The sequence below is a fragment of the Nilaparvata lugens genome, chromosome 1 (genome assembly GCF_014356525.2).
Source record: "Nilaparvata lugens isolate BPH chromosome 1, ASM1435652v1, whole genome shotgun sequence".
NCBI lineage: Eukaryota > Metazoa > Arthropoda > Insecta > Hemiptera > Delphacidae > Nilaparvata > Nilaparvata lugens.
The window spans coordinates 46,568,586-46,595,985 of record NC_052504.1 but is presented as its reverse complement, the minus strand read 5'-3'; the positions used below and the strand labels follow the sequence as shown (position 1 = coordinate 46,595,985).

At 36.5% G+C, this 27,400-nt stretch overlaps 2 protein-coding genes across 2 annotated transcripts in view; one reads left to right on the top strand and one right to left on the bottom strand.

The window, feature by feature from the left end:
• Positions 1 to 971: 971 nt before the first annotated feature.
• LOC111059223 lies at positions 972 to 20,046 on the bottom strand. Its single transcript, XM_039435197.1, has 4 exons — positions 20,025 to 20,046; positions 15,470 to 15,604; positions 6,495 to 6,582; positions 972 to 1,842 (listed from the first exon to the last, which is right to left on the bottom strand). Exons 2-4 carry the CDS (start codon positions 15,575 to 15,577, stop codon positions 1,445 to 1,447), a joined length of 594 nt encoding a protein of 197 aa, XP_039291131.1. The 5' UTR covers positions 15,578 to 15,604; positions 20,025 to 20,046; the 3' UTR covers positions 972 to 1,444.
• A 538-nt stretch (positions 20,047 to 20,584) lies between these two features.
• LOC111055667 (hsp70-Hsp90 organizing protein 3) overlaps positions 20,585 to 27,400 on the top strand; it is a 31,088-nt gene continuing 24,272 nt past the window's right edge. The window contains exons 1-2 of the mRNA XM_039435198.1: positions 20,585 to 20,726; positions 26,161 to 26,327. Coding sequence (XP_039291132.1) covers positions 26,161 to 26,327 — 167 coding nt within the window. The 5' untranslated portion in view covers positions 20,585 to 20,726. The remainder of the gene's footprint in view (positions 20,727 to 26,160; positions 26,328 to 27,400) is intronic.

The window sequence follows — 27,400 nt, the reverse complement described above, 5'->3', positions numbered from 1 at the left end:
GTTTTTTCAAAAATTTCACATCTTGTAGAGCGAATATCTCAAAAAGTGAAAGAGATAGGCCTATAGAGAAAGTTTTGAGATCAATATCGTAGGAAATTATGTAAGCTTTAATTTCTTATGGAATAGTCATGTCTGTAAGATGCATAATTTTCGAGTTATATGCGAGAAACCAGAAAATGGTACCTTTTAACCACCCCTACCCCCTTAGCACAGTTGGTAGGGGTGGGGACTTTTGATATGTTTACCTCCTCACTACCCTAAACAGAACTGCGGGGTCAAAAATTGTCTTCCAAAACTTTCCCTCTATACCCTTTTTTGAGCATTCATTGCCTGGACTATTATGAATGTAGTGCATTTGTATGGCTACGTTATGTAAAAATAAAAATAATTATTATTATCATAGTAATCCGGAAAAATAATTTTCAAGTGTAAAAAGTGTCGAAATTGAGTAACTCTAGTACTAATATGATATTCTACAAGCTACACGACTGAAGGTTGTCCTTGGAAAAATCTAATTCCCCATTAGTTAGAACTTTTTCAATTATTTGCCTAATTCTTTCAACAAAAGACATCTATATTTTAAAAATCCACGAAGTGTCTAGACTCCACTTAAAATTTCCTATAATTCCAATAAAAACAGTAAAAGGTATAAAACACTGCAGTTTCTATAAGGTTTTTTAACAAAATATGCTTGAAAATGTGATTATTGAGAGATACGATTATTCTATGGGTGAAAAAGCTATAGATACGCTCAACGCTCATTGTTGTAACTTAATAATTCAATTTTAAAGATAAACTTTGGTTTCTTTTAACAATTTATAAAATATTTATGTAATCGAAATACACATTTGGGGATAAAAGGATGAGATCTTATGACTTTCAGATGCCCTCTTTACACAAGATGAATGAATTATACAATACAGAATTTATAGTGTAGGTATAATGAAATCAATAATTATTCAAACAGACTGTGTGCAGTTCATTCATAAAAGGCTATATTTCTTAAGTTATTTGCAGTCCTAATAATTAAAAGAAAAACTACAATACTTTTGTCTACTATTAATTTGAACAATTCTCGAAGATAGTTAAATAAGAATTTAGGCTAAATTTACATTTCTTATGTAATTGAATTATATTTTTCATGTTTTAGCCTATTATCAATTCGAACCATTCTTGAAGTTAGACGTAGAAGAGTTTATGATAAATTAATATTTTAGGCTAATATAACATTTCATACTACTAACAAATTACTATAACAACAAAGTACCTATGGCTGCCACGGACAGCAGCATTCAAACATTGTACCGTACATACTGGAATGAATGGTAAATGTACGGTTAAAAGAAATAATCCATGTAACACTCACTCAAACATATCACTTGCACTCACTGCGAATTATACAGTATAGTTAATTTAATACCATCTGCATCAGAAAGTGTCTTCATTATTTACTAGTAGGAAGTATGGGGCTAATGGAGATGCTTGAAGCAGTTGACGTTGACTGTTGCAGTGGTGGGGGTGGGTAGACCACATCAAACAAAATCCTTTGTACTCGCATTTGGAATGTTAGTTTGTCACGTGGAGTGAGCTTTCTCACGTGGGGCAACACAGAGTTGAAGAAGCCCACATCCTCATCGCGATCTTCATTGTCATTTTCTAATAGCTTATTCTTTCTTATTTTTAGCTTCTCTTTTTCTATGTGTAGGAGCTGCAGGCCGACAGCAGTTTGTGGTGGTGGTACCCTCTTCAGGTATCCTGTTCCAGGGGTCACAGCATTTTTGCATTCATTCACGCTCATGCTTCCTGCTGGTACATTTTTTCGTGTATTTTTAGCTCGTTTTTCTGAAAATGTAAATGAAAATATTTTATTCAGAAAAGAAGGCTTTGTTTATAAAATAATGTGTTATGCTGATAAGTATAATTTCAATAGAATTAATATCAAAAGTAGGCCGATCTGTCAGCTATCTTATTTGGGTTTGAGCTAGTTAAGTAAGTTAAATATAAGTAAAATATATATATATATATATATATATATATATATATATATATAAATATTGTAGGACATAATATGATAGTTGTGTAAATGAATAAAAGTGTAATTGTTTCAAGTTTGTCTAGATTTATTTTTCTCACATTGATAGTTCATTTCCTTGTTTATTCAAACTGAATAATTGTTTTATTTGAACTGTGAACCATCGATATTCTGTAAGGCTCAACTCACACTTACGCGACTCAGGTCGAGAAGAGACTCGACTCTAGTCGAGAGCATGTGTTTTCAAATGGGTGACGTCGCAGAGACTGGAATCGACTGGTCTGAGTGTCACCATTTGGAAACACATGCTCTCGACTAGAGTCGAGTCTCTACTCGACCTGAGTCGCCGAAGTGTGAGTTGAGCCTAAATCATAAGACAGAGAAGTTTAAACTTCTTGTTAGAAACCATATTTATAAAAACATCCCTTAATGGTTTTCTAATAAATTGTATAGTTTTCCTTTTGCTATGAATCCTTTTCCTCTGTTTTATAAATAATGTCCTTCCAGCTGAGCTTTAGTGTTTACAAGATTGTGTTTTTTCAATGGTTCCAAATTTTATTAAATAACTCAATATTATTCGTTACAAGTGGTAATTGAGTGGAATATTTCTAATCAATTTATTAATTCAAGCCATCTAAATTCAAAATTTATAGTTTTCATGTTTATTTTCGACTAGAATTTTGTGAAAATTGTACACCTGAAATTCTAACCTCATCTTGGACTGTGTCACCTACAAATTTGGAAGAAAAATAGCACAAGGACTACCTTATTATTTTATCTACCAATGTTATTACATTAGTCTCATTTGTATTTCAAATAAATGAATAAATGAATTGCATTCCTCTTCATGCATATTCTTCAAAGCTTATTTTCAAAAATACATTAAAAAAAACTTTCTCTTATATGGGACGGGCATGAATCCAATCTTCTGCAATTGAGGCATGAGGTGCACTCTGTTATAGCTGATGGACATTGTGTACACAATAAGTTACCTGTATCAAATACATTTCATGATATGGGTTAAGGCTAGAGTTGGTGAAAATTATGGAAACGGCTTAATTTAATTAGGATATTATATAAATAAGGATAATTTGACAGTAGGTTCCCTTGGGAATCCTATTCGAATTAAAAATAATTTTCTGTCGCTTCAAAATATTGGTCCGCCATCTTGGATTCACCATTTTGAATCAAACTTCATTTTTTAAATAAAGATTCATGATTTTGAAACAGAATTCCAAGAGATAATAAATGGCGAGATCCGCTCATCCATATCGCTAACCGTTTCAAAGATTTCACATTTTAAAATAAATAAATCTTACGAAAATGAATTAAATGAGTAAATTGATGATCTAAAAAACTTTTAACTACCAAATTTTACCTTAATAACACTTTATAAGTGTTAGTATACACTTATTAGTCCGGGCGCAACTAAAAAAGGCACTCTATGGTCATTTTTGGTAATTTTTGCAATATTTTGGTAACCGTGGAAGATGTCTCAATTTCCTCGTCGAGACTAGTATGAGGAACACAATGATGATAAGTCGAAATCACAGGCAAACACCTCGAAAACAAGATGGCCACAAGCATTTTCAGGGGTTTCTTTTATAGCTTGTATTTTGATAACCGTTCAAGATATTCCACCGTTTTTTTGCACGAAAATATTTGAAAACCCTTTCTTTACTATTTTTATCCTATGAATGTTTCCTCCAAAACACATATTCTATTAGTTATATAACCTCCCAAAACACTACAGAAATGTTTTTCACCCATTTTCTCAAATTTCTTCCTATTATAACTTTTTTTTTGTGTAATAGATGCAGGGGAATGTTAAATCTATGAAATTTAGATAGTTTTCTCCGCATCAAAATGATATGTCTTCACGCGCTGTACGTCAATAAATGTGTTCCCCAGTGCCTTAAAAAAACCTTGCATGATTTCTGGTGCGTTTCTCCATAGGCATGAGGTAACACGTTAGAACTATTAAATCGATTTTTACTACTACTTCACGATAAAGACTTGCAAATGGTCTCAATCTCTTCGTTCGAGCAAACTGAATATAAATATTGGGTTTAAGGAAACGAGACGGGGCCACACTACCTGTCTTCTGGGTATTATTCCGTAAAGGTTCATCCCTCAACTCTCCACTGCCATACTGTATCGTTATCTGATTCTACCTCATTACCCTAATTTAGTGCCCATTCTCTTTGCTGGAAGACACTTCTAGCTGGTAGCGAGGATCAACTTATTTCTTCTAACTCTTGTAACTTGTATTTTTTTAAATTTAATCCAAATATGTGATTAAATAGACCTACCTGTAATTGTATTGGTTCAATGTAGGCTATAGGCCAAATGGTTCATTTGATGCAACTCAACTTCCTCGCAAGCTTTGTACTGACGTAGCTCTGTACACAGCTTCATGAATATAATGCATTCCAAGTTCAAGTATTAAGGCCCAGTTGCACAAAAGCTGGTTAAATTTTAACCGTGATTAATTTCACAAGAACCAATCAGAGAAAGACTTTTTGATAAGACGGCTTCTCTGATTGGTTCTCGTTGGATTAATCACGGTTAAAATTTAACCGGCTTTTGTGCAACAGGCACTAAATCATTGAACGAAAACTTCAAATAATTATTTTCACTATTATAAGGTTCCTGCTATTATTCTTAGACTTTCTTTCTATTAATCTATTACTACTACACTCTATTTTTTCAATTTCCGCTATCCGATCATTCATCTATGATTATCATTCATTACCTATGTTAACATAGAAGTTTCAAAATGGACCAGAAGTCCAAAAATACATTACTTGAGGATGGATTTCCACAATAAACTTTGCCCCCTCAACTTCCATGGATATCATTCCAGTACATTTCAGTAACAATCATTGCACCTCGTTCAAGCAAGTTGACAGATCTCGTAACTACAGTATCGATCAGTGTTGCACAGTTTATACGTTCGTCCTTAAAGTTTATTCGAAATACAGTGCATGTACTGCGTTTCGAGAAGACATAATACCAAAGTCTTGTATGAAACGTTTTTTGATAGAACTATTAAAACCTTATTCTCATTCTGCATTAGTTTTAACTTTCATTTCTATGTTTAATTTTCTAAGATTTCCAATTCAGAGCTATGGTGAGTTCTTGATGCTAGTCTCATTATTTACTTTGAATAAAAATGGTCTTGGTTCAAGTAAATTTGTAAAAGTAAATGTAAATGTTGATGATATAGGATTTTTCCACATAATGAACTTGACTTTCAAACTAGATGAATAAATCAGGTCTATATGATTATTATCTAACTGAGATACTAAGCTCATTTGTCTTCATTTTAATGAAGACAAATGCTTTCGCGATATCATCATAGATATTAATTCTCCACACGTGATTACGAAGAGTTTTCAAGTCTGCACCTTCAAGGAGTCATGAGATACACTCCTTTCTGTTTGTTAGTTTTAGCATGTGGTGGAAAATACATGTTTTCCACTGCAAACTGTACTCACTCTTTTTTCGCCCAGGCGTTTTACCGCAAAGTACGTTTGCGCCCAGCAAAAGGTGTAACAGCCAAAGACCATGAATTATTCTACATGGAATTTGCAACAAAAAAATTACCAGTAAAATTTTCTCATATCGACCTTAGTTTTCAAGATCTATCGATTTTTATATATTTTTGAAAAACGTTATTATGATCCCCAATAAGTTTAAATCAGTCAAAATTCCAATAAGATTCATATAATTTGTTTCTTTGTTCGACGTTTTTTGAACTTTTTACGAGCTTTCAAAGTGTTTGAAATTTGGCGTTGAACTCGACAAGTGTACTTTTTCAACTTTGAGCGCTTATAAAAAGTTCAAAAACATCAAAGGAACAAATTATATGAATATTATTGGAAATTTCTTCCTCTTTCCAACCATATCCTTAGAATTAGATTTTGCCAGGTAGTTTACTACTTATTGACGTTTTTCAAAAATATTAAAAATCCAAGGATCTCGAAAGCTAATAAGGTCGATACGAGAAAATTTCTCTGACATTTTTGTAGCAAATTCCATGTAGAATGTAAGGTCTTCGGCTGTTACACCTTTCGTGAGACACTCGCCGTTCATTTTCTCTTGAAATTCTGAATCAGAGTCATGTATCATAAGACCACCTTCCTATTAAATAAAAAAGAAAACAAGTTGGTTTCGAAATGGCGGATCCAAAACGGCGGACTGAAATTCTGAAGCGACTAAATTAGTAGTTTTCTTAATTTGAATAGATCCCCAACAAACCTACATTCAAATTACCCTTGTAAAAGAATTATTTAACTATTTCCACCATTGTCAAAAACTCTGTACTGCAGTGACTGGACCACGTGCCTACTGTAGTGACTTATTCCATTATACTGTAAACGCACAGACACATAATATGTAGGCATCATCCACAATAAGAGAAAAATTACACTTGAAAATTTATAGAAATAATCCTCACCATTATTAATTGAGTTTTCAGCATGTATTCGTTTTACAGCAGTTCTTGATATCGAGTTATCTTCAGTCAGTTGTTGTTTAAATTGGTCCTGAAACAATAAAAAGCTGAATTGATAATGAAGCAGGATGGATTGAAAAGTAATTTGAAGATTGAGAGAATAAACTCTACTTTACTGATTATCAATACTAATAGGATTCAAATTTGTATGCATTGGATGAGATTATCATGATAATATACTGAATACACTCATTCTTCACCAAGACCAGCGGAGCCGGATAGGTTGTGTCGAAAAAATATAAGAATAAACTTTTATTGAAGTAAGTAATGACTATAAACTTGATTTTTCAAGATGGCATGGTCACTGTGACTTCGAAGAACTTATGAAATCCATAGAAAGGGGTTTCTTTAACACTTCAACTTAGTCTTGAATGCCTGGGTACTCAAGGCTGTTAACTATCTAGGCAGCTTGTTGAAAATCTCAAGAGCCACAGTAGGAAACGAGTCTCTTGTCCTACTCAGCCGGCAATAAGGAGTGTCAATGATGCAACCATTCCGTGCGTTATGACTATGTAAGTCACTCCTCAAGTTGTACTTGTCAAAATTCACATGTAGAGCACTTAAATATATATATATATATATATATATATATATATATATATATATATATATATATATATATATATATATCATCATCATCATTATTGGCACTACAGCCCATGTAGAGCCTTAGCCTTCACAACCACATCCTTCCATCCCTCTCGACATTCTGCTGTTCTTCTCCATCTTCTTACACCCAGTCTTCGCAAATCCTCTTCCACATCGTCAACCCACCGCTTTCTTGGTCTTCCTTGTAGTCTTCTTCCTCCGGGTTTGCCTTCCAGCACCATCCTTGGCACCCTCCCTTCCGGCATTCTGCACACATGACCAGCCCATCTCAGCCTCATACTTTTCACAACAGATAAAATACTGGTCTCTTCGAACAATCTTCCTAGTTCCTCGTTTGTTCTTATCCTCCATATTTCATTTTCCTTGATTGCTCCAAAAATTCTTCTTAAAATCTTTCTTTCCCATCTCTGAAGCAGACCTTCTTCTCGTGTAGTCAATGTCCAAGCTTCGGCCCCATATGTCACTATTGGTCTTAAAACTGTTGTGTAAATTTTTATTTTGCCTTTTTTGACACATTCTTGGACTTCAGGATATTCTGCAGGGCGAAATACACCCTATTTCCGGACATTATCCTAGCATCCACTTCTTCCGCTACATTATTATCTTCCGTTATTAGGGTGCCCAAATACTTGAATGATTTCACTTTCTCAAAGGTTCTACCTGATAACTGTATCTGTGTTCCATCATTCACTGGCCTCCTGGACATAACCATCACTTTAGTTTTCTGCATATTAATTTCCAGGCCTACTTCTCTTGCCTCATGTTCCAGCTTTTCATAGATCTCTGTCAGTTCCCTCCTGTTTCTTGCTAGTATGGTCACGTCATCTGCATAAGCCATTATTTGGCACATCCGGTTGAAGAGTGTGCCCCCGGGGTTGTTGGTGGTCACCTTTCTGATAATATTTTCCAGCACTGCATTGAATAACATGGTTGACAGCACATCTCCTTGCCTCAGTCCCCTTCTTACCTCAAAATCATCTGTAACACTTCCATCAATCTTGACCACAGCTCGGCTTCCTTTCATCGTCATACTTATGAGACGGATCAGCTTTGTGGGGACATTCAACTCCCTAAGTGCCTCATACACTTTCACCCTACTGATAGTGTCATATGCCTGTTGGAAATCAATATATATCTGTTGTACGTTGACATCAAACTCATAAAATTTTTCGAGAATTTGCCTGATTGTGAAGATATGGTCGACTGTTGATCTTCCTGGCCGGTAACCACATTGATACATACTCTCCAATATTACATTCTATCAATGGCGTCATCCTTTTTGCTAGAATTTTGGCAGAGACTTTGTACAGAATACCCAGTAGGGTGATTCCTCTGTAGTTTCGGCACTCCATTTTGTCCCCCTTTTTATGAACTGGACAAATTATACCAATGCTCCATTCTTCTGGCATTTTTTCTTCTAACCATATTTCATTGATTAGAGCATGCATCCTCTGTACAAACATGTCCCCTCCTTTTTTAACAAGTTCTGCCGTTATTAGATCTAACCCAGGGGCCTTATTGTTTGCAAGATCTTCGATAGCCTCTTTCACCTCATTAAGCATTGGTCTACCCACTTCCTCTTGTACCGTTCTCACATCATCATAAGCAGGTTCAGCTTCTTGTTGGCCATAGTTCAAGACTTCATCAAAGTGTTCTCTCCATCTCCTCTTTATTCCTTATTCATCTCCTATCATATTTCCTCATTTATCCTTGCAGTACACTACCCTGGGTTGAAACCCTTTCTTATCTTCTCTCATTTTTTTGTAAAACTTTCTCATCTCTCCTCTGCCATAATGCTCTTCTATACTCTCCAACTGCTGCTTCTCATATGCTCTTTTCTTTCTTCTACATAACTTATCCGCTATCCTCCTTTCTGATCTATAATCTTCCACAGTTCCCCGTGTTTTTCTCTGGATCATTTTCATTCTGGCCCTATTTCGTCTTTCAATCGCAGTTATGCATGCTTCATCAAACCAGCGAGCCCGAATTTCCTTCTTTCTAGAGCCAACAACCTCCCTTGCAGCTCCAATCACACTTTCCTTCAGAATACTCCATTTTCCCTCTACTCCCTCAGTGTTCCATGCATTCTCTTTCTGTTCCAGATAGTTCTTCAAGCATTCCTCATATCTGTGTGACACTGCCTCTTCTTTCAGTTTTGCCACATCAAAACGGGCTTGCGTTTTTGCTCTCTTGTTGTTTGTCACTGCAATACGCTGTCTACAACTAATCCTGACCATATAGTGGTCTGAGTTTATATCAGCCCCTCTACAGCTTTCCACATTTGTTATATCAGTACAGTGTCTTTTATCGATCAAAATATGATCTATTTGATTTGATGTGACCCCGTCCGGTGAACACCAGGTAGCTTTTTTGATGTTTTTTCGCTGTTTCTGGGTGCTACTTATTATCATATTCTTTCTTACGGCAAGATCTATCACTCGCCTTCCGTTATCATTACTTTCACTGTGTAAGCTCTCTTTCCCTATCACACTCTGAAATCTCTCTTCTCTACCTATTTTTGCGTTCAGGTCTCCCAGGAGGATTTTCACATCATGATGCGCTATTTCATCAACTACTTCCTCCAACTTCTCATAGAATCTCTCCTTCTCCTCTTCATCCGCATCCTCTGTTGGAGCATATACGCATACTAATGTAATGTTGAAGAATTGAGATCTTAATCTTAGAGTGCTGATTCTCTCATTCACTGGTTTGAAACCGATTACTGCTTCTTTCCTTTTCCTATTGACCAGAAATCCAGTACCAGCCATTCCTCTTCCATCATTACTACCACTAAAGAACACGGTCCAGTCTCCACTCTCCAAAATTCCGTTCCCTGGCCATCTCATCTCCTGAATTGCAGCGATTTCAACCCTGTATATATATATATATATATATATATATATATATATATATATATATATATATATATATATATATATATATTATATATATATATATATATAATAACTGAATATAGTCAGTATTCCAGTAGACTTGAAGAGCGGTCTGCAGTGTTCAAGGCAACCACTGGAGGTGATGATGCGGACAGCTCTCTTCTGCATTATAAAAATTTTTGGCAATCAGATGCATGACCCCAAAGCTGCAGCCCATAGCCCAGGATGCTGTGGAAAAGGGCATAGAGAAAAAAATTAGGTAGGGTCTGCTCACCATCTGTGTCAGCTTCCGTAGTAGATAGGTCGCTCTTGCCAGCCTCTTACATAGTCCCTCAATGTGGCAATTCCATTTCAGCCTAGGATCAATGATAAATCCGAGGAGCGTCACACTCTGAGGATCAGGGCTATGCTGTACCAGCCAATGAACAGAGCAGCCTCTGAGTCTTGCTGAGATTCAATTGGAGCTTATTTGTTTCCAGCCACATCCTAGCTTCACCAAACACAACTTCTGCCAGCTCTAGAGCCTGAATTGGATTTTGACCAGAAGAGATTATAGTGGTGTCATCTACAAATTTTTGTGCTCTCCCTTCAAGGTTCAAGTCATTTATGGCAATCAAAAACAGTAAGGGACCTAAAACTGAGCCCTGTGGAACACCATGTCTGATGGGCAATGCCTGTGAACTTGCTCCTCCCAAAGAAACGACCTGCCATCTGTTTTCGAGATATGACTTCGCAGGCTGGAGAACATCACCTCTAACACAATAGTGTTCCATCTTATCGAGAAGAATCTCATGTGACACACAGTCGAATTCCTTACTCAGGTCACAGAAGGACAGAGACACAGCATTTCTTTCCTCAAAGCCCTTCTGAACCTGCTGAACTAATTCAGTCACAGCAGTCACTGAGAACTTATTTCTTCTAAAGCCATGCTGCAGATTGGAGAACAGCCTGTTGGACTCAAAGAAGGCTTCCTTGGCAAAAACTGGTATAAAAAAATAGGCCTGAAGCAATTTATGAGAGTGGGATCACCTTTCTTGTAGACAGGAGCTGTGCGGGCCATCTTCAACAACTGAGGAAAAACTTCTGCCTGAAGACACTCATTGAAAGTACGAGATAATGGGGCTGCAATGACATCAATAATAGACTTCAAAACTATGATTGTCATGCCATAAATATCCTGGCTATGAGAATTTCGAAAACCATTGAATATTTTTACAATATGACCAGGCAATAACATAGGATCACAAAATGACAAATTCTGACATATAATTATAGTATGTATCTCAATAATATGTTCACGGTTTATACAAGGGATAGGAAAGGGGTAGTATTATGGCAGGGGTAGTATTAAGGTGATGGCAGTGGTTGAATGTGACGTTAATATTTGCTCTAAGTGTACCGAAATTGTTAAATATGATGATTTAGGTGTAAAATGTGATGGAATATGTGACAAGTGGTTCCATGCGAGTTGTGTGGGTCTGTCTAAAAAGAAATACAACAGTATTTTAATTCTTGGTGATAGTGTACATTGGTACTGTGACGAATGCCAAGTTGAGGTTATCTCTATGCTTCAGTGTCTGGCTAATGTTGCGACTCCTTCAAATTTAAATTGTAAGGAAGATCGAAGTAAATCTACTTCAATTTTTGACAAAATCAAAAATCTGAGTGAAAACATTCTAAAACTTTCCAAAAGAGTTGAGGTGATAGAAAGTTCACATAGTGTGACTACTGTAGGTAATCGTGTTGTGAACTGTCCTGCTGACATTGTTTCAAAGGATAATATTTCGGTGAATGTTTCATTGGATTCAACTGACTGTGATAAGCCCAGCTGTCCTATTAATCCTGTTGTGAACCTAACAAGTAGGAAGGTGACTTCATATAGTTCTGCTGTAGCAAAAAAGCCAAAACATATTATTGGTTCTAAAAAGAGTTCTCCTCCAGTGCCTACTGCAGGTAGTGTGCAACCCCTGAAGACCGTGGACAAGAAAAGTTCTATTTTTATATCAAGGCTTCAACCTGAAGTGGGAGTTTCGGATATTGAAACATATTTGACTCAGTCTGGAATAGCCAGCTCCGAATTTGACTGTTACAAACTGAAATCAAGGTACGATACATACTCTTCTTTCAAGCTTGCTATTTCTGAAAAGTTCTATAACCTTGTCTTAAGTGCTGATTTTTGGACAGAGGGTACTTTAGTTAAAAAAATTTACTCCAACCAGTGTAAAAAACAAAAATCAACCAAAAGTTTTTTTAGGCAAACCAAAGCAGGCTGCTTGCCAGAAAGACTGATGGATTCAAGTCTACAAATACTTTTCTGTAATATACAGTGTTTGAGTAATAAAGTTTACCAAGTTGAAGCAATTGATCAATTTGATGAATATGATATTTTATGCTTCTCTGAGCACTGGCTGAGGGGGTGTGATTTGCAGCATATTAAAATAAAAGGCCTTGAACTGATGTCTGATTTCTCACGTAGAGTGCTTCACAATGGTGGAGTAGCAATTTTTGCTGCTAAGAGTGTAAAAGCATGCTCAGTAGATTTAGATCGCTTCTGCATGGAGGGTAAGCATGAATTTGCATGCATAGCATTACTGTATGATAAACTGTGTATTGTGGTAGTATATCGGCCACCATCTGGAAATATTGACAGCTTTTCTAATGTATTGGAGTCTTTGATTGAGCATCTTGAACATCGTTTTCCTGGCTTTGACATTGTGATGGGAGGTGATTTTAACATCAATGTGCTTGTTGAGGACAAAAAAACAACTGATTTTAAAAACTTGTTGAGATCAAGGAACTTATACTTGATAATACATCAGCCTACTAGGCTGGCTGCTTGCCTAGATAATGTTGCCACTAACCTGAAAGTGGATGTGAATATTTGGTGTGAGGTTATGCACTATGCTCTTGGTGATCATGATGCGATAAGGTGTAGGGTGGTACCCTCCTCAACTTCTCATCTCCGACCAGGAGACAACCTGCCACTTCAACCAATGGTGACTAGAATTATCTCTAGGAGTTCTTTTGAGCGGTTCTGCTGTTTGATTGGTCATGTGGATTGGTTTCTACTGCTTCAGCACTCTCTGGATGCTCAGCCCACTTTTAAAGCATTCTTCAATCGGCTGTTGGGTGAGTTCAACTCAGCCTTCCCACTCAGAGTGCTGAAGCAAGCTGGGAGAGGACGAACATCTCCTTGGATAAGCCAAGATCTTATTAATCTGAGAGACTTGGTCCTGATGGCCTATGAAAGGTTTCGACAGGAGGGCTCAGGTGAATCGAAGTCTATGTATCAAAGACTGAAGGTCAGATACCATCGTGAAACCAGGCAGGCTAGGCTCTCCTACAATGCAGACATTATCAATGGGGCCTCAAATAAGTGTCTGGCAGCCTGGAATGTGATCCGAAGGGAGACAAAAGCATCTGCCCCAGCAAGTGTCCCACTGTCTTCGGAGGAGCTGAACGACCACTGGATTGACTATCCAGCACATCAGGGAGAGGATTGCTGCTTCTCCAGAGGCATCAGCATCACCAACACAACTGCTGAGAGAATCCAGGCAACCACCAGCGGCTACCCTGACTTGGCGCAGTGCCACACCAGAGGACATCTTGAGGATCACATCCAGTATGAAGAGCTCTACTAGTAAAGACTTTTATTATATGTCTAGTAGGTTTATAAAAAGTATTATTAAGCTGATTGTCGTTCCCCTGACATACTGTATAAACCTATGTTTAGCTCAGTATGTTTTTCCTAGCCAGCTTAAATTGGCAAAAACGATTCCAGTTTTTAAAAAAGGTGATAGATGTGACCCCACCAATTACAGGCCAATATCTATATTACCTATACTCTCAAAGATATTCGAGATGGTAATAGCAGAGCAGCTATATGAATTTTGTGAAGTTAATGGCTTATTTGCAGGTACGCAGTTTGGATTCAGAGCGGGGAGGTCCACTGTTGAGGCTGTGGGATATTTAATCTTAAAAGTAATTGAGAGTTTGGAGGGGGGAGGTCTTGCTGGGTTGACTCTCTGTGATCTCAGCAAGGCTTTTGATACCCTAGACCATGACATCTTAATGTCTAAGCTCTCTGCCTATGGCATAGTTGGCAGTCCTCTGGTGCTTCTCCGCTCCTACCTGGAGGGTCGTCAGCAGGCTGTGTCTGCAAATGGTATAAGGTCGCGGGTGAGATTGGTGACCTGTGGGGTGCCCCAGGGCTCTGTGCTGGGGCCCTTATTGTTCCTGATCATGATAAACGATGTCGCTCTCTCCAGAAACAGGACAGTGGTATGCTATGCTGATGATACCTCATTATTGGACATCAATGGGGACTTGGCTGACCTGCATGAACTGATGCAGGCTTCAGAGGGGACCGTGGCTGACTGGTTCCGAGCAAATAGATTTTTGCTTAACAGCGAGAAGACTCAGTCCATTGTGTTCACCCTCAAGAATGGTGATCAGTTCAACTTCCCCTCGGTGAAGCTCTTGGGCTTTACAATGGATCGTAAGCTTGCTTGGGGAGATCACATTCAGGGTGTCTGTTGCAGGCTCAATAGAGTGCAGTTCCTGCTGAGAGGTTGCATCCCGGGGGCCCATCATCGAATGTGCTACTTTGCCTTCTTCCATAGTGTGATGGCTTATGGTATTACACTGTGGGGTGGTGCCGCCGAGGTAAAAAGGATATTGCTGGTGCAGAAGAAGGCTATACGAATTTTATGTGGGGCTGATTATCTGGCGAATTGCAAGCCACTGTTTGTAAGGGAGCACATTATGACAGTCTTCAACCTCTACATTTTCAGGTCTGCCATTGCAGCTTTTCGGGGACTTGTTGCCTTGCCTACCAGAGGTGACTTTCATCGGCATGACACCAGGAACAGGCACAGGCTGAACCTCCCTTACTGTAGATTGGGGAGGACTCAAAACAGCTTGGCCTACCAGCCGGTGAGGATCCTCAACAAGCTGCCCATTTCCGCCAGAGGTTTGCCTGAGGTGGTCTTGAGGAGGAGATTGAGGACGTTCCTGCATGAAAATCCCTTTTACTCCTTAAGGGAATTTTTTGAATGTGACACGGCAACTGTAAGTAGCTACTTCTTGTAATAGCGCATTTGCCTGCTGCTTGGTTGTATTTTTCTGTGTTTCTTTTTACTTTCTGTAACATTTTGACTGTCCATCTAAGGACTTGTTTTTTATTATTATCTTGACGTGTTCCCTTATGGACATGCCCTGGTGGCATGTCTGTGCTATGAACAAAAACCATTATTATTATTATTATGTTCAGTCAGCTATAAATCCTGAATACTGTATTTAAAAGTTTAGAGCCAAAATTGGTTCAGAAATATGTTCAGCAAACAGTAGTTTTAGCTTTATGACTACCTACTGTAATCAATTCATTATCTACTTAAATATTGTAGAGGAAATTACCTGGACATATTCAGGAGTTTCTAGCCAGACGACCTCGGGTTCCGTTTTGATATGAATCTGAACATCTTCAGATCCATCAAACAAATTATTTATTTCTTGAGATCCCATTTTAAGATCAATAGATCTCACATGAATCTATAAAAAATAAATTAGTAAATTTTAAAATAATTTCAATGGGCAGGAAGCGATGACAGTGCTGAGCTGTGCTAATTCTTATCAACTTCAACATATAGGCCTACAACCTATCAAAACATTTTGACCCATTATATCCTAGCGTTCACATATAATCACTATAAAAGCAGTGGAAAATGAGTGGGACTTTTGACAAGTCAAGATGAAAAGCCTAACAAATCCTTGCTAGAAGAACAGGTCTAGCAATATTGTAATTAGTTTGAGGTTGGAATCGTTACAGTGATATAAATCTACTCTGCCAATTAGATTTTTCTGTTGGTGGATGTCATGCATCTACAATCTACATTTTAAGTTAGAAAAATTCTAGGCTAATTTCTCAAATAATAGCTATTTCAGCTTAGATACAATTAGTGATGTAAAATTCCCGGGGATCGAGGAAATATTCCCAGGGAATTTAAGAGCAATATTCCCAAAAATAATAAATTCCCGGGAATTTATGGGAACTTAAGGAAATTTATGATTTCTTTCATAAAAAATGACCGAAAAATACGATTTTTGTTACACATGGTCTCAATCACCTGTTATACAACAGATTTATGTAAGAAATATAAGGATTAATCTATTTATATAAAAGCGAAATGGCACTCACTCACTCACTGACTGACTCACTCACTCACTCAACTAAAAATCTACCGGACCAAAAACGTTCAAATTTGGTAGGTATGTTCAGTTGGCCCTTTAGAGGCGCACTAAGAAATCTTTTGGCAATATTTCAACTCTAAGGGTGGTTTTTAAGGGTTGAAAGTTCGTCTTTTAGCATGTATATTCTTCTTATTCCAATCTCTTAATTATAATTGAAAAATGTCCATACCATATGTTAATATAGAACTATAATCTAGAGAGAGTACCTCTTCGAAACAGTTGTTAACTGGTAACTAAATTAATAATTTTGTCAGGTTGGCATTAAGTTGAGTTGACTTTGTTAGGTTGGCACCAAGTTGAAGATTGAAATGCATTTATCGCGGAAAATTTGATTGGGCACTGCTACTTCAATCAGAGCTATTACTGCGAATATTATATCGCCTGATATGGCGAGCGAAGCGAGCCCGCTGATCTCTTTTTTTACGGGGGTCCAGGGGGCGGAGCCCCCTGGCCAGACGGATATGTCGAGCGAAGCGAGCCTGACTTCTTACGGGGGTCCAGGGGGCGGAGCCCCCTGGCTAGACGGATATGGCGAGCGAAGCGAGCCTGACGGCTAGTATCATATAAATATTGTAGTAAGTTGAAAGAAAACAGTAATTTGAAGTTCATAGACTGAAAGGAGAAATGAGCACTCAATAAATCATTCAATTGCACCACTATTATAATGCTACTTTCATTTCTTACAAGTTGAATAATATTTTTTTACTTACTAATAAATGCCTGTAGATGAGGTCAACAAAGTATTGAGTGTAATTTAACTTTCATTGCATGATTTTATTCAATTTCTCTGCACAAAAAAAATTGACCCCTAAATAAAGATTAGAATAAAATATAAATCCAAAAATTAGAAATTATAAAATACAGTAAAATAGGCTAAACTAAAACAAGGAGCATACTCAAGTTTAATCCACTACAGTATTAAAAAGAAAATAATTCCACACCTCTCAACCTTTCAAGAGTCATTGAGGCGTGTGATAAAATACTAATCCAGGCAACGAATGCTCAAAAAGATATAGAGGGAAAAGTTTGGAACCAAAATTTTGTCCTTGAAGTCATTTTAAGGGTAGTGAGGGGGTAAGCATATAAAAAGTCCTCACACCTACCACACACAACTTTAAAATTGCTATAAAAATTTATGGAAAGCTAAAGATGATGAAAAAATACATTAAATTGGAGAGAATTGAATGCAACTCACTGTCTTTTAAATAGTTCTATAGTCCAGTCAATGAAATATTATAGAGGGAAAATTTTGGAACACAATTTTTGACCCCGTAGCTCTTCTTTTAAGGATAGTAAGGGAGTAATCATATTAAAAGTCATCAATCCTACCCCCTGTATAAAAAAAATACATTTTTCGATGCTTGTTGTTGAGTAATAAGCCCTGAAAGTGCAAAAAGTTGGAAGAATAACTGTATTTTCAAAGATTTTACACTTTTAAAAGTGAATATCTCAAAAACTATAGAAGATATCACAAAACTCTACCGTACAAAAATTGTAGGAAATTTATCTAGCTTCATTTTTACTCACTTAGCCATGTCGCTAAAATGCATTGTTTCCCAGTTACATGCGTGTCAGCCAGAAAGGAAAAAATGCAACTACCCTCATCCCTTAAGCTCAAGGAGTAGGGATGAGGACTTTTGATATGTTCACCTTCTAACTAGTTCAAACAAAGCAGCGAAGTCAAATATTGTGTTCCAAACATTCTCTCCCAATTTCCCTGACAATTGATCTATTGTTGTTAGACTGAAGATTTCACACTCAACACTATAACGGCTGCAACAATCGTTGTGAGATGCGTAAAATAGTGAGACCATAGATGAAATTTAAGAGAATATGAGTTCTATGAGCCCATGATTAGCACGGATTTTTTTAATGAATCTTAAAAAAGTTATAAGGCCAAAAAGATTAAAAAATTGGAGCCAGAAGGGTTTTTCTTCAAAATGTGATACTTTAGAGAGCTCATTCCTAGAAAACTATGAGAGATATGGAAAAATGTTGGAAATGAAACTTGCAGGATAATTTGTGAGCTTTAATATTATGATTGGGTTCGAAAAAAAAATCCGAAAGGCGCATATTGTTCGAGATATATGCAAAAAAACAAAATATGGCACTTTTGAACCACCCCCACCACCTTAGCACAGGGGGTAGGAGTGAGGACTTTTGATATGTTTACCCCCTAAATACCCGTAAAAGAGCTACGGGGTCAAAAATTGTGTTCCAAAAATTTTCCTCTATAATCTTTCATTGACTGGACTATACGAGTATTTAAAAGACAGTGAGTGAGTGAGCAAAAACAGGCTCAAAGAATGATAATCATCATTGATTATATCAATGTAAAATGTGGCTGAGCTTGATCAATATCAAATAGAATGATGATTTATTGATTATATTGAAGTAAAATATGAGTGGGATTGATCAATTTCAATCATTTTTAGAGCAATTTTATAAATTCCCTTAAGTTCCCATAAATTCCCAAAATTTATTGGCCTCGGAAATATTGCCAAATCATAAGTTCCTTCCCACTGGGAATATTCCTGATCCACATCACCAGATACAATAAAATATAGTAAAGGAAGATGTATTAGTAGTAATTCATAATGTGTATCACATTTTTGGTCTCAAGAAATCAATTTCAGTAGAATATAGGCTATAGCCTTACCATGGTCGATATGGTCACACCAGTTTTTAGCTTACTTATCATATATACAGAATGTTCTGAAAAAAGTGCCCATAAGTAAGGGTGTGATTCCTCACATCAAAAGAAGAAAAATGTTCTGATTAACATAGGTCCAAAAATACTTGGTTACCAAGTTATACAGAATAAAAGATTTCGTCTGAAATTCAGTTCCCCTGATGAAACGAAGCCCTAAGGTTTTTTGTTGGTTGTTAATTAAGATGTACAATTTAGCGTACTTTATGTAAAATGAACTGAAAAATTGAATAAAATCGTTTCCAGACCTGTAGCTACAGAAACTTTCAAGATATGTGACCAAATACGCAAAACTTGGTTCCGAAAACAAGTTCCTTTAAGGTTTGAAGCAGATTTACTATGATTTTCTTCTTTTGATGTGAGGAATCATGCCCTGACTTATGGGAACTACTTTTTTCAGAGTAGCCTGTATAAATTTATGCAGTATTTAGACAAAATATTATTCAAAGTACGGTAGTTCTTTTTATCACTGAAAAACATCAAATTGACAAAAAATTGACTGGGATAAAATGGGTTGGTTATAGTTTTTATAGGTCCTATTCCACCTGAATCATTGTATGGGGCAATATTGCAGTAGGTCCATTGAGATTTTTAGGCTTCAGAAAAGGGCAGTAAGAATAATAATGAATGAAAACCAAAGATCTCATTGTAGGCCTCTTTTCAAAAAACTTAAACTGTTGACTCTGCGGTCCGTCTATGTTATGAGCCTGCTTCTCTATATACATACTTATAAAGGGGAGTTGGCAACTAGCACTGAAATCCATAATCATAATTCGAGGCACAGAAATAAGATAAGAACTGAATACCTCAGGCATTCACAATCACAAAAAAGCTGGATGTTTATAAGTTAGGAGTAATATTGTACAATTTCTTGCCACTATCTATTAGAAGCCTTTCTTGTATGAGTTTCAAAAAAACTGTTAAATTTATCCTGCAGCAAGAATGCATTTATACAGTGGCTGTAATTGATTTTTGTATGAATGAATTTGTAAAAATGGTTTTGTAAATTACTTTATATTGTAGAATCGTATTGTTTTTATGCTTTGAATTTTGTATAATATAGGTATATATTTATATGACGATTGACCATAGAATTTGTTAAATGTCTTATGTCAATAAAGAAATTTCTATTTCCTGCCAATACCCTTAATACAAGAAGAGGTCTTAGACTACACCAATATTATTGATAAAACAAATTATATTAGGCTACCTGTATTTTCTTTTTGATAAATTCAAAATAAAAAAATAGGTTATGTTTGACTGAATGTAAAAGTTGGCAGAAACACACATTTTTTGCTTGTCATTTTACAATATTGAATTAAAAACAAATTTCTCAACGCTTATTATAGTTTCTACACGTAATTTTTTCACAAAAATAGCAAAGCTACGAATTTGAAAAAAGTACCAATAAGGTAAAATATAAACAATAAACAAACACTAAGTGCGATCTGTATGCGTATTGTACACATCGATATCAATGATTTTTTCAATATCGATATTTTTGGATCAATCAGTACCTTGTTCGATATATTTTACATCGGTTGAACAATTTTTAAATCGACCGAAATTTGTTGAAAATTAGCAAGAAATAATTATTGCTGTGAACTGTTTTGGCACAGTGGTTTTGGCTTGGCCGTTTACTATTACTTACTGTATTAAATGTATTACTAATACAAACTGTATTATTTGTTTTGGTATTATTTGTGCTAAGAGGTAATATCCAAACGTATTTTATACATTTATACTAAATTCATTTCCTGACACCATGATCATTTAAGAAAATGATCCAGTATTTTATTTTGCACTTTGTTAGGTTAAACCTTTCCGGTGTGTATTGAATTTATTGGATGTAACATTAATAATATTACTATCCAATATTACTAACTTTGAAATGTTGAAGATTTTACTACAGTATAAATATAAGCTTAAAACTCTATTGTATCTTTAATCGCTAATAATTAGCAAACTCTAAAAATAATTGTTAAGGTAGAATAGTGACGTTTACATTACTTGTTAAATTTTCCTTGAATTCAATAAAACTTGAAACAACAAACAGAATCTCAAATCTCTAAATGATCCAGTATTTTATGTTGCACTTTTTTAGGTTAAATCTAAAAGTAGCTTGTCTAATACCAATGTAACCCCTTCTTAAACTTTGTTAAGTTAATGTAAAGCTTAAATCTTGATGTTTTCTTGAATTAAATAGATGTTGAACGTGTTTGACTTTCATCTAAGATTCAATATTTGTTTATTGTCAGAACATTAAGAACAAATTAATGCAAGACATCGTGAAAAAACATACAAACAATCACAAATTTAACAACATCAATGTATCAAAGGTCATAAAATTGAATCACATTATTAGGCATAATTCATACTATAACGATAGCATTAAAGTCATTATTTATACTTACACTGTAAGTACTGCAGTCAATTAAAATATTTTCCACACAAATTTTGAACTGTCCAATTTCAAGCTCTTTTATTTCAACTGGTAACTTATTGCACATTCTTTTTCCAAATTCAACAAAATGTGGTATGTACAGTCGTATATATGTGGTATATATACGGTGTATACTGTGTTATTCTGAATGCTGTAGCTTGTCTAGTATAATGGCTATAAACATTACTATTAATTGAGAAACTGTTAAAATTTTTCTTTGTTTAGGCTACATCAGGCATTCAAAAGCATAAGATGTAGTAATTGTCATGATTCTGAGGTTTTTAAACAATAGTCTACAATGGGTTCTACTATCTTTGTTACAAATTACTCTAAAAGGTGCATTTCGTTTGTGCGTGAATTTCCGCAGTCGATGACGACAAGCATTGTTGACATTCATATTGTCCAAATTTCAGTTGTGCTAAAACAGCTGATCAAGTAACTTTTCATCATTATTTGTCAAGATTCGCCTTCTCAGCTAAAAATACTGTTACTGTGGTACAGCACATTTATTCCCACCCTCTTTGAATAATCCAAATATCCAAAGTCGTAATCATGGCCAGGTCTTCCTGGATAGATCGTGTCAATTAAACATGGTACATAAAACTGTATGCAGCGTCACAGTCCAGCAAAGCTTTCGCCGAAAAAATCCTCCAACCGGTAGAAGCTCCTTCCAACAAGCCACTTTGACAATGAGCTTCTGATCACATTGACTGGGCGTGCCCTAACCGAGTTCGGCAGGCAGTTGAACATTCGCATCGCCAAAACAGGAAAACTGTCCTTCACTCTTGACAGGCGACAGCGTGGCACATCCAAGTCAACTCCCCTTCGAGTTCCATGTGAGTGCACTTCCTCCCTTCTAGCAAACGTGCAGATGTTTCTCCTGACGTGTAGGAGCGATGAGAATATGTACATGCCATAAACTGTATGGATGCCCAAGCGTTGGAATATGGGCTGACAGTGTGCATCATACTCACTAAACGTCATTACACGGAGTGCCTTTTTCTGGAGCAGGAGTATGTCCTTCACATGCGCCAAATGTCCCCATATCAAGATGTCATACTGTATGTGGCTGGCAAATACTGCATGGTACAGCATCAACAGGCGTTCAACAGTGAGTAGTCTTCTCATCTTCCGAAGCAGATAAATCACTCTTGAGAGCCTCTTGCAGACTTTGGAAATATGAGACTCCCATGATAATTTTTTATCAACACAAAAACCGAGTAAGGAAACAGGTTCAGCACCAGCATCAAGAATCTCTGTTCTACTTAGGGTACAGACAATCCCCTGAGTCTTGGTCTCATTCAATTTCAGCTTGTTATTGGAGAACCACTTCTGAGCCTCAAAAAAAAGAGCTCCTGTGCTTCGAATTTGGCATCATGGGGCCGTCTGCCCTGACCAATGATGGTGGTGTCATCAGCAAAAAGCAAGCTGGAACCATCCAGGTGCAAATTGTTTATCACCAGCAGGAATAGCAGCGGGCCAAGTACTGAACCTTGTGGAACCCCATGTGGTTCATTTCCTTCATTTGATGACGCACCCATTATAGAAACTACCTGTCTTCTATCCTGGAGGTAGTCAGCAACCATCTTCCATGCCGGTCCCTCGAAGCCATATCTAGCCAGCTTCCTCAACAAGATAACATGAGACACGCAATCAAAGGCCTTTGAGAGATCACACAATACCAATTCAACTGATTCCTGTCCTTCATAAGCCTCCTGCATCCTCCGAACAAGTGAAAGAACAGCCGATGTAGTGGACCTGCCCCCTCTAAAACCATGTTGCATATCGCCCAGGAGGTTATGTTCCAGATACTTGCTCATTTGCCTCAACATAGCAGTTTCTTTGATTTTACCAATGATTGACACAATGGAAACTGGCCTGAAATTGCTAATATCATCAGGGTTGCCTTTTTTAAATATGGGCACAGTTCTAGCAACCTTGAGGCAGTCTGGGAATACTCCATCAGTGAGGCAGGCATTTATCAACAGGAGGAGCGGGCTAACCAATACACTGATAACCTTCTTGAGACCATAGATGTCTTGACTGTAGGTGGTTTTAAAACTCTCTACAATATTCACCAGCTCAATGACATTTAATGGCCTGAAACAATGAAACACATGTGGAGTCTCAGGCACAGATGAAGCTGGATCATGACCCGAATCTGGAATGCCATCCACTATCTCAACCACAGTATTCAGAAAAGCCCTGTTGGCCTCATCAGGACTAGACCTACACTTTATCACTGTGTCCACCGTGCAAGAGTCCTTGATGAGATTCCATGCTGCTTTTGTGGGATTATGGGATCTGTCAATAAATCCGGCATTGAAATCTTTCTTTGCCCTATCTATCTCCAATCTGTAAATCTGCTTGGCTCTCAAGTAGTTTTTATATTCCTCTCCCTGCAATGATGAGTTTGTTTTGTAGGCAGCATATAACATGGTAACAAGGACTCTTATGTTTCTCTGGAGTATACCATTCATTTGTGAGCCCTTTTTGCTTTCTACTTTTATCAGTTCCAAAATTTGGTTTGCAGGCTACCGCTGGGCATGCTAGGTTATAAGCTTCTGTCACTTTTTTATGGAAAAGGTTAAATTTTTCCTCACTTGTAGAGACTGTGTGCAGTAAATTCCAATTTATTCCCATAAGGTGTTGTCGAAACACTGCTACACTGTCTTCTGTAATTTTCCTTCACCTAAACCTATACCTATCCACCCAATCAGGAACATTTACAACTCTCTGGAGTTCTTGCAGCACATCAATCAGCACAGCACAGTGATCCACCACCAGTGGGTTCACTATCGCAGCCTTATAGTTACTTGAGCAGTCATTGGTTGCTACATCATCTAGGCAGTTTCGTCCTCTTGTTGGCTCAAGGACAGTCCAGAACAAATTATGCATCTTCAAAACATTATGCAACCTTTGAGCCTTTGAATCTCCACTGTCAAGATGAACATTGAATTCTCCACCGATGTAAACTCTATCAGCCCGTTCAGTGACAAACTCCAGACACAGCTCAAGCTGGACAATAAATTGCTCAAAATAGGCCTGATTTGAACAGTACACACAAATAACCACCAGTGAGCAGTTGCTGATAACAATGCCTATAACTTCAAAAACAAGCTCAACACAAAAAACACTAAGATCAATTTTTTCAACACTCAGTTTAGTATCACAGAAAATGGCCACACCACCATTTTTATGGGCAGTACGACAATATACATTTGCTAGATTCATTGTCATATCTTCCAACACAATTTTATTGTAAAAGTCAGTTTCGTCTTGTTCAAGCCAGTGTTCACATACACATAAAACATTTGGTTTCTTATCTCCAAGGAAAAGTATCAATAACTTTAATTTTGTCCTAAGACATTGAACATTTATAAAACAAAATCGTAGGCTATCATTGGCAACTGAATTATCTACTCCATTAGCAAAAACTACTTTACTGAGTGATGAGGTCTTGTATGCCGAAAAGGCTTCCTGGTAGTGTTTCTGTTCTGAAATCTATAATTGGCCACAATAATTCCATCAGGCCAACAAGCAGGCTGAAAAAATTTGTCTTTATCTTCAACTGCAACTCCCAGTTTGAACGATTTGTAATGCTGAGAACTGGCTCTTACCTCTTCACAATAGACAGGTTTAGAGCTGAACTTCTTAACAAAGGTTTGGAAATCATCAATTAAAACATCCGGAGCTAATTTTGACACAAAAAGCCATTCCCTGGTTTCAGCCGACTTCACTTTGTTATTGTTTGATTTTGAAGTGCCAATTATTTTGTTTCCACTGTCTTTATGATGATTAAAGCTAACATTTGCGTTAGAAAATTCTCTCTATTTATCAGTTTTTGCGGGATAACCATTAGACGTTTCATTTTACAGTTCACTCACCTTTCCAGCACTAGATCTATTCAAGTCTTTAGCTGAAGTCTTATTTTCACTTTCAATTCTAACATGTTTACAACCAGCATTTACATCTTCGTCAGTAAGTACATTTTCAGACAAAGCACTTATGTTGGATTGATTAAGCATGCTTAAACTTTGAGTATTTACATTACTTACAGTTTGGTTAGAGTAAGATGGCTTTATTACGTGATGACGAGATTTGTTTTTATTTGTACTATGTTTTACTCTTCCAGAGGTAAATTCAGAAAAAAGCGAGAAAGATTCGTTGGTTTTTTCAGTTTGATCGTTGCTTATCTCAATTCTGTCACTATACGCTGCTGCAACTACATGTTCACACACAACTTTTTTCTTTTCGACTATTTCTAACCTACCACTCAAGGCCAAAAAATTCTCACTCAATTTTTCAAGCTCGTCAAGTATAATTCCTAAGTCACAATTTTCAACGTTTTTGCTTGAAAAACGTTTTCTATTTCCATTTGGACTGGTTGGAGTTTTCGAACCAATGTGGCTGATAAGAATGTTGGGAACCCTAACCTTGCAAGTAGGACAGTACCATACGAAACCTTTACTAAGTCCTTCTATCATGCGATATTCTGTGATAGGCATTTTAACACATCCTATATGAAACCATTTTTCACATATCCCCTCACATAAAACGACATTATCGGATTCCTTTACACTATTTTTGCATACACCACACAAACTTTGCTGTTGACCGGACACTGCCATCTTAAATAATGAGCATATTATTGAACTTACGTTGTGGAAGCATATAATTCTGTTATGAAATTGTTTGTTATAGATGTCTTTGGAGGATCTTGGCCAACAGGCCTATCAAAAAGCCAACCTCCTCAACGACCACAAAGGAGCAGTGGAAATACTTAATAAAGCCATTGGGAAGTACCCTGCTGACAGGAGGCTTTATAACAATCGATCGTTTTGCTACTTCAAACTTGGGAAATATGATAAGTAAGTACATTTGTAAGCTTCAAACTACAAGCTTGATCATCATTCAATCATCCATTTTTTGCTAACTTGCCTAATCCTATCCTATTATATTAAGCGAGCAATTTCTGTATATATTTATATGGTTATCTGGTTATATATTATATTCCACAGATCTCGAAAACGGCTCTAATGATTTTCACAAAATTTGGAACATAGTAGGTTTATGATATAAAAATTCGATTACACTAGATCTCATCCCTGGGATAACTCGCTGGAGGACTTGAAAAGGATAATAATCATTCATTCTTGGAAAAACAGATGATAATTTCGTCGTCTGTTAATAACAGAAGATGCGAGTGCCTGTGTGGGAAAGAGAAATTATTTGCTATTTATTATTTTACAAAGGCGACTTTCTAGAAGTATTTTGAGCCTAGGTGATGATGATGGGATGAATGATAATACAATGAAGGTAGAGTTATGAATGAATCAAAATTATAGGTTTTACTATCCATTTGAATTGATTTGAGTCCACTTTTCAGTCCAGAAATAAATAAACTAGAAATTTTGAATTTGATTTGATTAAAAGCCGAATATAATAGAATGATTACATTCAATAAACTCTCAGAACTTGAAAATATTGACAGAATTATGTTCAGCTGAATCAATCAGCTCACGAGAAATATTATCCAGAAATTTTAATCGACTTGATCAAAATATTCTGATTTGTTGACATGACATGGTATATAATTCTAAATTAGAGTATATCATAATTTTCAAAGTTAATCATTATGTTACAGTTTTAAGTGATTAGTGAGTGTTATTTTGTTATTCAATTTGGTTTGTAAACAAACTCAATTAGAACTTTTCTGTTTTCAAATGTTAGACTAAAATTGGACCTTAATTCAAGTGTATGGAATATAACCTACTTTTTGGACTATTTACAGTGTATAAATCAAAATTCGGGGAAGAAACAGTTTTGGGATGTGCGTCTTAGTCCTTCCCCATTCATTTTAAAGAATTGTGTGCTGTTTATCAATTAATAACGAGCAAAGCTCGGTGCCCCAATATTAAGATATTACGTAGACAGGTTGGAA